The sequence below is a fragment of the Chanodichthys erythropterus genome, chromosome 21 (assembly GCF_024489055.1).
Source record: "Chanodichthys erythropterus isolate Z2021 chromosome 21, ASM2448905v1, whole genome shotgun sequence".
Classification (NCBI taxonomy): Eukaryota; Metazoa; Chordata; class Actinopteri; order Cypriniformes; family Xenocyprididae; genus Chanodichthys; species Chanodichthys erythropterus.
In genome coordinates, this window is record NC_090241.1 from 28,656,676 (window position 1) to 28,671,190 (window position 14,515).

General features: G+C 39.2%; 1 protein-coding gene across 3 annotated transcripts in view; it reads right to left on the reverse strand.

Moving 5' to 3' along the window:
* Positions 1-2,110: 2,110 nt before the first annotated feature.
* pdzrn3b (PDZ domain containing RING finger 3b) overlaps positions 2,111-14,515 on the reverse strand; it is a 97,555-nt gene continuing 85,150 nt past the window's right edge. For all 3 annotated transcript variants that reach the window (XM_067373991.1, XM_067373992.1, XM_067373993.1), the window contains 7 exons: positions 9,693-9,946; positions 8,184-8,271; positions 6,323-6,421; positions 6,130-6,192; positions 5,951-6,052; positions 5,736-5,852; positions 2,111-4,383 (listed from right to left, as the gene is read on the reverse strand). In XM_067373991.1, the coding sequence (XP_067230092.1) occupies positions 2,848-4,383; positions 5,736-5,852; positions 5,951-6,052; positions 6,130-6,192; positions 6,323-6,421; positions 8,184-8,271; positions 9,693-9,946 (2,259 nt within the window). In that variant the 3' untranslated portion in view covers positions 2,111-2,847. The remainder of the gene's footprint in view (positions 4,384-5,735; positions 5,853-5,950; positions 6,053-6,129; positions 6,193-6,322; positions 6,422-8,183; positions 8,272-9,692; positions 9,947-14,515) is intronic.

Below are 14,515 nucleotides of genomic sequence, written 5' to 3' on the forward strand. Positions count from 1 at the left end.
TATGGCTGTTGCCACCTCAAGACCTTGTCTTAAGGCCCGTTCACACCAAGGACGATAACTATAATGATAAAGACAGTTCTAAAAATCATTCTAAATATAAATGAATAGCTATAATAACTATAAAAATAACCGCACAGAGAATCACTATCAGAAGGCCCGTTCACTCCAAGAACTCTTTTGATAACTTTATTAGGTGACCACACCAGTGGACGATATTGCTGTTTATTCTAAGCACGTTGTTGTCTGTCACTTTTAAACTCTCGAGCTCATTACTGCAGGATGGATTCTGATTGGCTGTCAATGTTTTTACCTTTCATAAGCTGTATAAAATCATTCTGAAAGTGATTCCAACAATACCGTTTTTCTGTGCCATAATCTTTTTAGCTGTGGTGTGAACTGTGGTTATTCTTTAATATTGAGATAATATTTTATAACTATATCTTCATAGTTTTCGTTCTTGGTGTGAACAGGCCTTTCCACTCATTTTGCCACAGTTAAAAATTAAAACTCAAAACAAAAAGCTCACTATTGCCGATCTCCCAAGCAGAGAAGGCCCACTGGAGTTCATTCTCATTCTTAACAATAAACCCATCCCGTCAGACGGTTTCCTCTCACAAAGCTGAACAAGAGCCAAGGACGCAAACAGTGGTCTTATCGGTCAACAGCCGATTTACTCTAGAGCTTCTCCTTTTCTTTTGCCGTGGCATTTAGACAAATGAGAGGAGCTCCAAAACTAATACCGGAGGACAGCCGGCCGTATCACACGTTGCCCACCTTCATTCATTACCAATATAAAAATAAACCAGAGAGTGTGATCAAAGCAATCTCCACTTCGCCTCTCTTCCTGGCCCAGGAAGGGAACAACTCAGAATTGATTGCTGTTGCTTCTTTTTGTTTGCCTTTGCATGGAACGCTGTTATCTCCTATTAAAAGAGTGTGTGTGAAGAGATCTCTGTGGACATAAATCACACAAACAGTCCTCCTTTAGGCAAGCAGAAAAGCAATCAATTACATACAAGCAGACAGAGAGGAGGAGGGTGACAGCATGTTCCATCTCCTCCCTTATTAACATAATTATTCCCTTAACATTTGCACAAAGATACACAATGGTATGGGCTTTTTTGGGGGGTAGATTTCATATATATATATTATATAGATATATATATATATATATATATATATATATATATATATATATATAGTGGCTTTGTATACTTTATACCCTCATAACTGTGAGTGTGTGTTATTTTTGGGGTGTGTGGGGGGAATGTCATCAAGGTGTGAAACAGGTCTTGTATTGACAAAGTCTTTAGATCAGTTGTAAATAAATGCCTAAAAGCCTATTTGCTGTATACACAATGCCCTCACAAAGTATACACAAGGCATTTGTGCAAGACTGTTGGATATATCGATTAGAAAATCTAACATTTGAACACTTTCTGGTTGTCAAACCTTGACATGTTCAGTATAATTCATGTGATGAACTGCAACTGTGGTTACTCTGCTAAGACAACTTTCTGAACTTTATCCATTCACTAAAAGACTGACACCAGTTGGTTAAAACAAAAGAAAAAAGTTCTAGCATCATTTGTTTGAGCTTGATTTGGTATTTTGTTACCAAATGTAAGGACATGAAGTTTAGCAGAAAAAGACAGAGCTAGCATGCGTGCTAGGAACAGAAGTCTTTCTGCACGCAGCTGGCTGCACCGCTTATTGCAGCTGTGGCATTGCAGACCTTTCAGTGTGATTGTAATGAGATGGAGGTCTGTTCACTGACCTGAGCTCTATGTTTCAGAGCTACACACAGCTGGGGACAGATAAGCAGAAACAAGGGCCTGGCTGGGTCAGTGGCCTTAAGGTCGAGTGGTCACTGAAGTGTGGACATCATCCACCCATAACCCCCCCTAACAGACTTAGACATGAACAGATACACACATATCTGCAGAACCCTTTTTTGCAGTCATTTAAATTGGTTTGAAGAACAACCCAACTTATTTTGGCTGCAAACTGAAACCCCTTTTTGGTAAAAATGTACTGAAAATAAAAACAAAGCTCACAACAAATATTTTGAAAGCTCATCAAATATAAAACAATAATTTATTATTTCTCTCATTTTACAAGACATCAAATTGCATTTCTAACTAATGATTTGTTAAACTGTATTATCTTGCTGTAATAGAATGGAGACCTATACAAAAGGCTTTTTGTCTACAACAAACATTGATATCAACAATAATATGAACAGATTTAAATTTTAATAAATGGTTTCACTTATGTAACAGTAGCTGAGCGAAGTATGAACTTTAGGAATAACAGCACCTTTTCTTTAAAATCTGTTAAGCAAAGTTATCGTTTTTGTTGTAAAACCCTGTAATAATGCCTGCAAAGTATATAATGACACCTGCCAAATATTCTGTGATGACCATGAAGCTAAATATCTGCATTACTTTAATAAGCAACATGTATGCAAAAAAGGTACAATATTGCTGACTGTTAGTTACTTGTTGGAAAAAAAAAAATGCTGACAGTTGTTAATGGTCTTTGTAATGTTTTCCAAAACCTTTAAAGAGGCTGAATGGTCATGAATCAGTTCCTTAATATAATATTTCAAACCACAAGCTCAATATAGAAATGAACAGAGCAAATAAGAAAACATGTTCTCATCACTTGTATAAATCCACTGTCCTATTCAATCTTTGAGACTCTCATTTGTACCTTCTCTTGGCAAATGGCAAAGTTCCTTCAGACAAGGCATTCATATTTCCTATTTACAAATGATGCCGCATTGAACGAGGCAGGATTGTCTACCCCTATCGGTAGCGTCCTATATACAGAACATTACAGAGCCTACACCGTGGTCACTGACAGTAGGGAGTTGTACACTCGTGTCCCATCGGGGGACTTTGTACCATGGGTCAACAGTTCCTGGATAGTCATCCAATTGTCGAAAATTTTCTTGTTCCGTTTCTTCATCATCTTTTTGTGACTTAGTTCAATGATGTTGAGCTCCTTCTTGTCTTCGGCACTGCCTCCTTGCTCCTTCAGACAGTCAATACGGCTTTGCTTCATAAACTCCCTGCGCTGGCGCTGCTCTTTGGCACGAACGGCGTGCTGCTTGCGCTCCTCTTTGCTCCAGTAGCGACCCATCTTCATTTCACTGATGGCATCATCATCTGTAGTCATCCCACTGCGCTCCTCACGGATCCGTAGGGCTCGCTCTTTCAGGAGCTTATCCCGGACGGGCCGCTTGGTAATGTAGCGTGTACCGTCACTGCGGATCTTCACTTTCCATTCCATTTTAGGTCCCAAGTCGGCAGAAGCGACGGGGTCCCGGCACATGCTGACTAGGCTCATCTGGCTTTGGGCGTACTCCACTGATTTTTGCTGGATCAGCTGCATGTAGCTCTGGTAGTGCTGGGCGTGGGCTGGGATGTGGGCGTGTTTGTAGGGCGACTGGGGCTGGGCATGGCGACCCGCTTTGCGCTCTCTGACTTCAGGCTGGGTTCCAATTTCCGACTCTTTCAACAAGGTTGGGCGACCCCTGCTGGGGCTGCAAGCCTCTTGGACGGGCGATAGCAGAGGTTTAAGAATTCTGCCGCCGCCCGATGTACCGCTACTCGCCCCTGCCTCCGCCTGATTTTCATTTCCACGCCGCAAGGAGTTGTCCGGCGAGAGCTCTAGAGTGAGCGGCGTGCTACGGCAACTCTCTCCTGTGTTGTACGCGCTGGAGCTGTCCTTGTCAGACTTTTCTGGGAGTTCGCTGATGTCCGCTAGCTCGTGGCGTCTTGCATCCACGCTCGTGTTGTAGTTGCGGAAGCCGCTGTTGTGCAGCATCCAGGACTGTTCGCGGCACTGCTCACGCAACTGCTGCATGCGATGCGCTCGGACTATGCTCAGGCACTCAAGCTCAATGCTGCGGAGCTCCTCGTTCAGAAGCTCCAGCTCTTTGTCAACGCCCTCCTCGCCGACGCCACCCTGTCCGCCACCTACACTGCCAACGGGCCAGAACAAGCTCTGATCTGGTGTACCACTGCTGCCCGTGCTCCGCATCTGGCACTTGAGCTCCAAAAGTTCACGAAACCGTTCACATTCGTCAGCAGGAAAGTCACCCAAGAAGTCGGCATCCCCATAGTCTGCGGAAATGAAAGACTCACTGCTGAAGGGGAGGTCGCCACTACCGAGGGTGTCCTGACTGTAGGCGAGCATGCGACGGCTGCCTAGCGTGGTGGAGGCGCTGGTCTGGTCGTCCGCAAGATTCTCTTGCTCAGAACTCTCATCGTTACGAGTGCTGTCATCAGTGCGGCCCACTCCACTGTCTTTCTCATGGTGGTGGGAGAGCAGCGTGGCAGTGTCTGTTGTACCTCCATCTTCCTCGTGCTTCTTCTGTACGAAAACAGGTGAGGGAATATCATTACTCTGATTTGTGTAAATACATACTGCAGATTTGATGTCAGTCAGCTTCATATAAATATTAATAATGATCAGTTATCATATCAAATATTTCCATGTTGGTGCATTCCTATCGAAATATATCTTGTGCATATATATATATACTGTATGTACAGGTGTTTCCAAAGTTTCTAGTTTTGGCATACATATTATAAGAGTAAGCAAGAGTAAACAATCATTTATTAGTGCTTACATTACAAATTTAGGTTACACTTTATTTTACGGTGATGTAGTTACATTGCACTTACTCAAATAAGAACTAAAGGGTTAATTCACTCAAAAATGAAAATACTGTCATTAATTACTCACCCTCATGTCGTTCATCTTCGGAATGCAAATGAAATCTGAGAGATTTCTGTACCTTCGTTGACAGCTACACAACAAACTTTTACGCTTCAAAAAGTTCAGACCGAATTTAGGCTTTTATTCACAAACAAACATTCATCAACTCGCACAACAATTGTGGTAAACGGAAGCTCAAACATGTTCGTATGACGTATAACGATCGTATGACGGGAACCAAGGTGGTTCGTTCTCGTGTTACGCAGCACGTTTGAGCTACCGCAAGAGCTTTGTTCTCTTGAATGTTTATATGTGAATAAAAGCCTAAATTCAATTTGTTCATCATATAAAGCAATCAAATTTATTCAGAAAATTCAGACTAAACTGCTCAATTCATTTGGATTAGTTTTACGATCTCTTTATGAACTTTTTGAAGTTTCAGTTGTGAAGCTTTCTATGGAGGGACAGAAAGCTCTCAGATTTCATCAAAAAGATCTTCATTTGTGTTCCAAAGATGAACAAAAGTCTTACAAGTTTGGAACGACATGAGGGTGAGTAATGAATGACAGAATTTTCATTTTTGGGTGAACTAACCCTTTAACTTCATGTACTTGCTATAGAGTTACGGTTAGGGTTAGCTACTTGTAGTTACACGTTACACTATTATGTATAATTACATCATAAAATAAAATGTTACCCAAATTTAATGCAGCAATCAGAGATCTGACCAGCTTCAAATTGGTCAAGATGCATTTGACCCTCTTTACATATGTACATTGCACAGTCCAGAAACAAATGCTAATGCCAGGTGCAGATGGGGCCTAAACTAGTCATGCTTTCTTTAAACCAAAGTACTGGTTTGCCTGCTTTACCTCCTGTTCAGTGACGGACACAAGAATTTATGATTGATATGTTAGATGTCATGCCATGACAGGCTGAGATATGAATGACTGATATGCCTCCTGACGGACTCCACAAGTGACTTTGTGATGGATTTACTGTACCTGCTGGAGCATGCTTGCGGTGAACTGCATTGCTTGATGGTGTTGCTGCTCCAACATATCCATGTGGAGGTCATCCAGGTAGTCGTTTCTGTCATCATCCATCCAGCCTTCATCCAGCTAAAGCAACAAGGACAGGAGAAAAACTATCAGCTATCAGATGTCCTTCAAAGTTAGTGAACAGCATGTATGGTATGTCTGTGGCTTGGGTCTCTGACCTGTATCTCCGGTCGAGCCAATAGCAGGCACACATTAGGGTGTTCTTCACTGGTTAAAAGAGCCACTGCTTCCTCACGGTTCTGGATCTCAATGCCATTGATCTGAATTGTGAGATTTGTTTAGACAATGCCTGAATATGATGGAATAAGGCAAATAAAATAAATGAATTAAAGCAAACCTGGATGATTCGATCTCCCTTTTGAATTCGTCCATCTTTTGCAGCAATGCTGTTCGGATCAATCTGCACAATGAGAAAAATTGGTGACCAAGAATACAAACCCGATAAAAATACTGAGTAATTCACAATTGAAACAACTTGTACCCGAGACATTAACAATCACAAAAATGGCTACTTTCATGACACAACTCACCTCACTGACATAGATCCCCGTCTCATCCTCATCGTCAGTCCTGTAGCACACAGTTAACCCCAGTTTATCCTGGATATTAGTTCTGTATAAATCCACTTCCTGAAAGAAGAGAGTGATATTTTAATGCATAGCAAACTATAAGTCATTTGTAAAGATGACTTGCCGTAGAGTGTAAACAAAGCAGCTTAAATCATAAAAATGTACACAATCTGTTGTCTTGATCTACACATTTGAATAATTGCCTAGATTAAAGAGTGCTGCGACAGTACTACATGCTGCCACAAACATGTACATGAACCGAGTCTCGTTCATCTTATGTCAACACCTGTAATCTACAAGATACATATGGAGATCACAGCTCTCACAGATCTGGTATCACAGCAGACATGGAGGAAGAGGGTGAATGAAGCTGTTATTGAGCAAACAAACAGTTTACTGCAAAAAAACCCCTGTAATCTATTCTACACCAACTAACAAATGCTCCACCATCAGTCTTAGTCAATGTAAATAGGTGACTCACATGAATACATGTCCAGGTAAGGAAACATAATATATATATGTATATGTTACTGTTCAAAAGTTCAGGGTCTGTAAGATTTGTTAATGTTTTTTAAAATAATTCTTTACACTCGCCAAAGCTACATTTATTTGACCCAAAAATACAGTAAAAACATTGTGAGTATTATTACAACTTTTCTACTTAAAATAATTTTTCTATTTTTAGTAATTTAGTAATATATGTGTCTTCAGCATCACACAATCCTTCAGAAATCATTCTAATATTCTGATTTGGTGCTCTAGTAACATTTCGTACTATCATCACAGTTGTTTTTTTTTTTTTTTTTTTCATATGACAGTAATGAGAATACGACTTTTTTGTATTGTGGTAATAAGAATAGGTGGTAGAAATGTCACAATGTAAAACAATCTTAAATGTTCCTAAACAGAAATCATTTTAAATATAAAAATATAGTCCCTTACTTATTTGCTTTGATTTTGGGGGGAAATATAATCGTAACATGCTTGACAGTTTTCATGAGATTTACCCAAGCAATAATTATCCATTACAAATTTCTCAGACCTTTTATTTTTAACAATGAATTTGCTCACGACCATGTTGAGGAAGAATTTGATAAGCTGGTTAGTTTATTATGTAACGTGATTACACATTTTTGCCAACACTGCCCTACGGTATGAAAGACCCCTAAACAAATGCATTTCTACCTTACAGCATCTAAAACAATTTCTTTTGTCCTTGAAGTGCAATGGAGAGCATTAATCAAGGTAAACAAGGCAAGAGGGTGGTGTTTTTGGGCATTCAGATATGTTCTATCCCGGTCGTTGATCTCTGTCTGAAGGGCCCCTACTGCAGCACCTGGAGGTCCTCAGGGGCCAATGAGAGGTCGCTGAGAGGGCTGCGTGCAGAGCATCTGCTGCTATAACTCTCTGAATTTCATCTCTTTATGGACTCACTCGTGACCCCTCATGACTCACAGCCCACCACTCTCATTACAGCGTGATCTGTCTATGCTTATTGTACACTCAGATCCATCACGCCAGTCGTTAGTCTAATTCCAGCCTATCCAATTATCTCTTTTCACTGATATATAAGTCAATGACAAAAGTAAATAATGATATCTCCATCTTGCATCTGTTCAAGGGAACAAGGCTAAAAAGGCTACTTGATGTCGGTACAGCTGACCACTTCAGTGTCTGTGTGAGGTTATTGAGGGTGTGGTTGGTCAATTCACCAATAGATCAGTGGAGACAGTTTGCATCAGGCCTGGCGTCAGCATGTCTTAATTCATGTTTCAGGGAAGACAGAAGACGGAGTAAAGAGAGAGATTCTGTGTGGCATTACCTCATATTCCAACTCCTCTCTTTCTATCTCATGCTGCATTCCCTCAAGGAAATCATTGGGGTCGAAGTATTCATGAGCAGGAGAGTGTCTAGAAAACATAAAACCATATCATACTGTAAAGAACAATAAAAAATAGAGGCACTGTATTTAAGTTTTAGATGGTTGATTAATAAATACATTTTATGAAATGCTAGCAGGCTGGTTGAGCTGCCAATTTCACATCTTGCATGATTCAAGGCCGTGATTACACTTGGTATTAAGATGCGTTTTGGTCAATCGGATCACAAGTAGACGAGGGAGACACATCCTCGTTTACACCTGGTGTTTTCATCCGTCTCTATTATCCACTTTCAACCACTTTTGTCCTTATTTCTTTGAAGGGAGGGTCTATGGGCGAGTAAATGTATGGGCTTTTTCTGATCTTTCTATCTAATGGACGAAATAAGCTTGTGCAATTTACATATGAACGTGACCAGAGATGCGTGGAAAACACATGGAGAGCATCAGCTTTCGTTTCTGCTCTGACAGCCGCAAGACTATGCCCAACGCTGTGAGTGCATATTAGAAATCAGGAATGGTGAGAGAACATTGCGCTTGGTACAATTTTCATCTTCAAACCAAACTTGGGTCTTCAGCCGACAAAGTTTAAATCCCGTCTGGCTAGCGCACCTCCAATAATGTTTATGCATTAGGTCAGTATAGGCCGAGAGTAGGAGGTCTTTTGCGGCTGTTTGAACACATTTGACCACATAAGCGTCTACACTACGAAAGCAATCTGGCTGAATGCGTTTTTGACTGGAAGTGTTTGAAAGTGGACAAGCTTGAAAGGTTTTAGACCGTTTAGACCTGTATCTAGCGTCATTCACTTGTGATCAAATCGACCAAAACGCATCTTAATACCAGGTGTATACAGGGCCTAAGGTATTTTACCCTTAAAATCACTGGAAATTGTGGTTTCTTGTAGATAAATGCTTCATAAAACAACAGAAATAGTGATAAAATAGTGATTTTAGAGCTTTAACTATTAATTTTTATAAAATTATGTGACTCCCAAAGACCTTTTTTTTTTCTTGGACAGCAGCAGTCAATCTATTTTAACAACTCAACTTAAATCTTTTACAAAATACAAAATATTTAATTTTGGTGTGTTGGGAAAAAAAAAAAAAAAAAAAATCAATTAAATTTTTTTCTCTTGGCTACCAAGTTCATGTCACAGACAAACCCCCAGGACACATGCAGTGAGATGTAAGAGGACAATGCAAATCCAAATAAATGAGAGCAACTTAATTTCATGTTGTGCCCTGGGCCAAAACACTGTTTAATCTGACAAGTATATTAAAGTCTAGTTGGGAAGGTAGAGAAAAAACTTTTGAATTACATGCAATGGCACGTAAATGCTACACTTGTAATGTGTCTCAGCACTCTCTTTGCTATAAATAACACCATCTTCATTAGTTAGGTGACAGTCATAATTGAAATCTGTGATATGAATTCTGAGCTGTCACTCACCCCTCTGGGAGCAGGTACTGCTCAAGTACATCCACAGGCGGGGAGGACGTAGGCAGCTTGCTGAGGGCCATGATATGTTGGAAGGTGATGTCCGTCTGAGTGCTGATGTCCACTACCTGCGCTTCCCCAGTTGGGCCGGTAGGTTTAGGCCTGGGAGCACGGCGTAGCACCTGGACCATAATGGGCTCTTTAGCCATACGGAAGGCCTCCACTGCCTGGTCGTGCGTCGCCTTGGACAAGTCCTTTCCATTGACCTGTTGAAATGCACAAACATAATAGCACTGACGTTAAAAATCGTTTTAGCATTATAGTGTGAGTGGAGTTTTGCATAACAAAAACTACTCCATCATAAACAGAGCTGCACTGAGATGACAAATTCAGTGGAGCAAAGCAATAACAACAACCGTTACAAGAGAACAAAGAGTCTGTAGTGCCTTTCGCCGCTTTCGGGGGTCAAAGATAGACTCAGCAAAACAACAAACATAAATTAGAAAGCTCTCTCTTGCTAATTAATCAGGGTCATTAAACAAACTGAACCAGGGGAAACGAATTTATCTAAGTAATTTGAAGACGAGGGCCTCCCTGGAAGATGATGTGGGAGCTGTACATGAGGAAATGAATGCAAGCTTCAGGGCCAAAGCATGACACACCAATCAAGAGCAGAGCTCTGTTGATGAGGGCTGAAAGAAATGAGAAAGATGAGGTTCAAAGCAATCTTTTAGTGCAGAGAACCAAGGCCAGATGGGGTCTGAGCTGCACACATAATGGGGAATTTCAAAACGGATTTGTACAGCACTGAAATTGCATTTATAAAATTGCAATTGTTACTACCCTTACAAAAAAGTAATATGGAGGAAACACAGTCATGCTTTAGTACTAAGATATATACTTACCATTGTAAGGATTTATTACCATATATTTTTAATGTCTTAAATGAATAAGGTGTATGTAATATATAGCTGGGAAAAAAAAATTAATTGCTTAAATCAAAATGGTCCCAAAACAAGTCCAAAAACACTGCCAAATAGTAAAAAGTAAAATTTTATTGTTGGTGTATTGCAAAAATTATTTCCAAAAAAATAAATGTTCAATACAAATGTCCTGGTTAGGCTGATTTTAAGATAAACTGAAAAGCTAACGCACCGTCATTTGGATGCAAAAGCATGACAGTTTCTGTTAGTGTGTTTGCTAACAGGGTGTTTGACCTTGGGTGAACCGTCTTTCTTATCTCAGAGCTTATAGAGCTTTTCCCCATGTTCTCATCTCAACAAACACAGCATTCCCCATTTGTTCATTTTTGATTTCTAGACGAGAGACAGCTTTGATTGGATCTTTGCTTGAGGCATTCACACCCACTTATGCAAACCTGCTCACACACACACACACACACACACACACACACACACACACACACACACACACACACACACACACACACACACACACACACACACACACACACACACACACACACAGGCCGACAGTAGCACAAGGGTGTGATGAAATTCAAGGAAAAACACTAAATTGGGTGATGCCATGTTTGAGAATACACAAACATCTTATTAGTGCACACAAAGTGAATATCTCCAAATGCATGCACACATATATTTACATACAAATATTCAAATAATGGTTTAGCGATTCATTTTCTGAGAGGCATGGATGGTTTTCTCTACTTGTACACCATATTCTTGTATATCAAACATTTCTTCACCTTGTACACAGAATCAAACCTCTCACACAGCTTTTAGAAATGTATCCACTGAAATCCACTGTGCATTCAATTTTCTTTATAAATAAATAAATCACTTGTGAGAAAAATATATAGAGTCTAATTCACAAGCTGCTGGATTCCATTCTCGGATTTTCAAACAGGCAGGATCGGAGCACTTCAGCTTTGAAGAGGGAATATGTTAACTAATAACCAAGAGGATTAAAACTAATCCCAGCCTGAGGGATAATTGGAACATCCAACATGAATCCAAACTCTGAAACTTCCAAACCGAAACAAAGATTTACCATTTTTAATAAATTAACACTAAAAAAGCCTTTTGTTTTTTTCTCGCTGTTGCCAAAATTGATATTTAGTATTAACTTAATAGTACAGTGAGCTAAAAACCATGTAAAACCATGGTACATTCATTTTATAGGTTGTATGGTCCTGAATGATTAACATTTTTATATACCATAGTATTTATGTGACACTTCAACATTATATAAATCCTTAGAAAAAATTCAAAGGTATGTTTTATTGGACATGATAACATGGTACTACCATGGTAAATTGATTTCAGTACCACAGTACCACAGTATTTCAAAGTACCACCGTATAACCATCTTATACCATGGTACATTTTAAAACCACATGATAGTCCCATGGTAATTTGCTAAGTTTAATTTTGCTTAGTAAATGCTGACCAGTTAAATACCATTGAATTATCACAGCACATATCAAAAAATATGGTATTATCATGGTACTTTAAGTAATGTTACCATTGTACAAAAAAAAAAAAAAAAAAATATCATGCCCTTACAAAACAATACTGTTGCAATGCCATGGTATTTACATGGTAAACAAAGGTCCTTCAGATATAAATAATAAAGACTATATCAAGTGTCCAATACCATAGTATAACCATGGTACGTTAAGTTACTACAAATAAAATTGTGGAAGTACAATGGTACATGTCCAAAAAATACAAAATACCAATGTACCCATTTCTTTTACTTTACTGCTGCTGTGAGATTGCAGTTCTTTCCTTTTCTTGATCTTTCCTTTTCTTTATTTTACCTTTCAACTCCTTGTATTCAGTTGTGTATAGATTTTCTTCCCTTTCTCCATCAGCTAGTTCAATAACACAATCATCCCTTTCTGTGTGTCTGTCTGGTTCTCGGTAAGACTTAAGTGTGTAGGAATCCCTCTCCTCCTCGAAGCCCATGACCCCGAGACAAAGCCTCAACCCTGGAAACGTTCTGCCTCACTGCCTCTTCAGCAAAGGGGTGTGGGGGGAACCGGGACCCCCATTCACACAGCTCACCTCTGACACCGTCTCACTGAGGAGTACACACACCAGAATGGTGCAAAATGAGTCTCTTCACCCTCTGTTTAACACAGACCCACTGGAACGATCACTCACTGATGACACATGCTGTTGCATTAGACAATGAACAGAAGCATATTCATACTCACACAATATGAGAAGTCAAATCTAAAATATAAACTTCACACGCTGCTTAAGATTTTTGTGTTTATATATCTTACTGACCCAATACTTTTAAATGGTAGTGTAGCTAAACATAGCCTTAGTCTTGATCTAGATCTGGGTCTTGGCTTATGGCCTTAAACAAGACTTGCAATGTATTTCCAATATACTAAATGCCCTACTCACCTCAATCACAAATTAGCATGGTAGATTTACCATTACAGATAATTCACAAGAACTTCAAGGCTCTGAATGAACCGATGTCTTTACTCTAACTCTGGTTTGGACCAGAATTATCAGAAGTCGATCCTTTCTTATTTGAGGTGGATTGGGTTTTATACCCTTGATATATAGCAGTGGCGATTGTGACTTCTTTAAATGGGTATGTTGGGTGGCGCTTCATGTAAAAAATTGTGCCTGGTGCTGATACGTTTATACAACCCGATGTCACGGCAATTCGTACGTATTTTATGAGGTGGCTAAATTGTATGAATTCGTATGACCTCACTCGTATGAATTTGTACGTTTTTGCTAATTCGCACATATTTTATGAGTTGCCAAATTCGTATGAATTCGTACAAGTGACCTAGCCCAAACCCTGCCCCTAAACCTACCCGTCACTGGGGTTTAGGCAAATCGTATGAATTTGTAAGAGTGAATTTGTACGAATTCCTACGAATTAGCCACCTCGTAAAATACATACGCTCACGTTCGCTCTAGACATATCTATGTTAGCCATAGATATCTATGACACATCGCAACACATCTGATATGTTAGACCATACATAGAAAGTAGCCTATATTTATCTGTTGAGACATGTCTTCACAAGCACCCGTAAGAGCTGTGATTGTGATGTTTGAGTTGAAGGAAGCATGACGTGCGAAAGGGGGTTATGCAAAATATGCTGTAATTCCGCTAGGTGCCAGTAGTGTCGCAGAAACTACATTAAATTAAAGACTCATATCTAAATAAGAGACGACAGAGAAACAACATGGCATGTGTCAATTTAAATGCATGTTGGAAGTATTTTTTAAATTAAGAATTTAAAATATAATCTAATATTATAATTATAATATGTAATCTAAATATAAATAAACAATATTAGTAGCCTATTATATATAAAAATAAGTAAAACATAATTATAATAAATATAAGTACAAGTACAATACATAAAAATATAAGTATTCTTTAAAAAACAAGTTGAAATAATGCAAAATGATGACTAACAATCAATTAACAACCTTGGATAGTTACAGGTTAGAGTTACTACTAGCTATGTCTTCAACAGTTTATATGTTTTCTTAAAAAAATAAATTTCTCTATGGAGTTTCTCTATGGAATTCGTTTTGTATCAAATACAATGTGATTTTCATTTATCGAGATATGGCAGCAACAGTACATTTTTTCCTCTTGGACAAAAGAGGAATTCACGGACGGCTTTCTTTGCGCATGAAATCCCCCATTTGCCAGCAAACCAATGAGAACACGGAACAATGATGGCGATGCATAAAAACAGAGCATAGGCGCCAAAGGCAGCTTCTTAACTGTTTAACTGAAACCCTCCATAACCTCCAAAAAGATTTTAAGAAAATTACTGTTGTTTGGCAAATTAATAAATG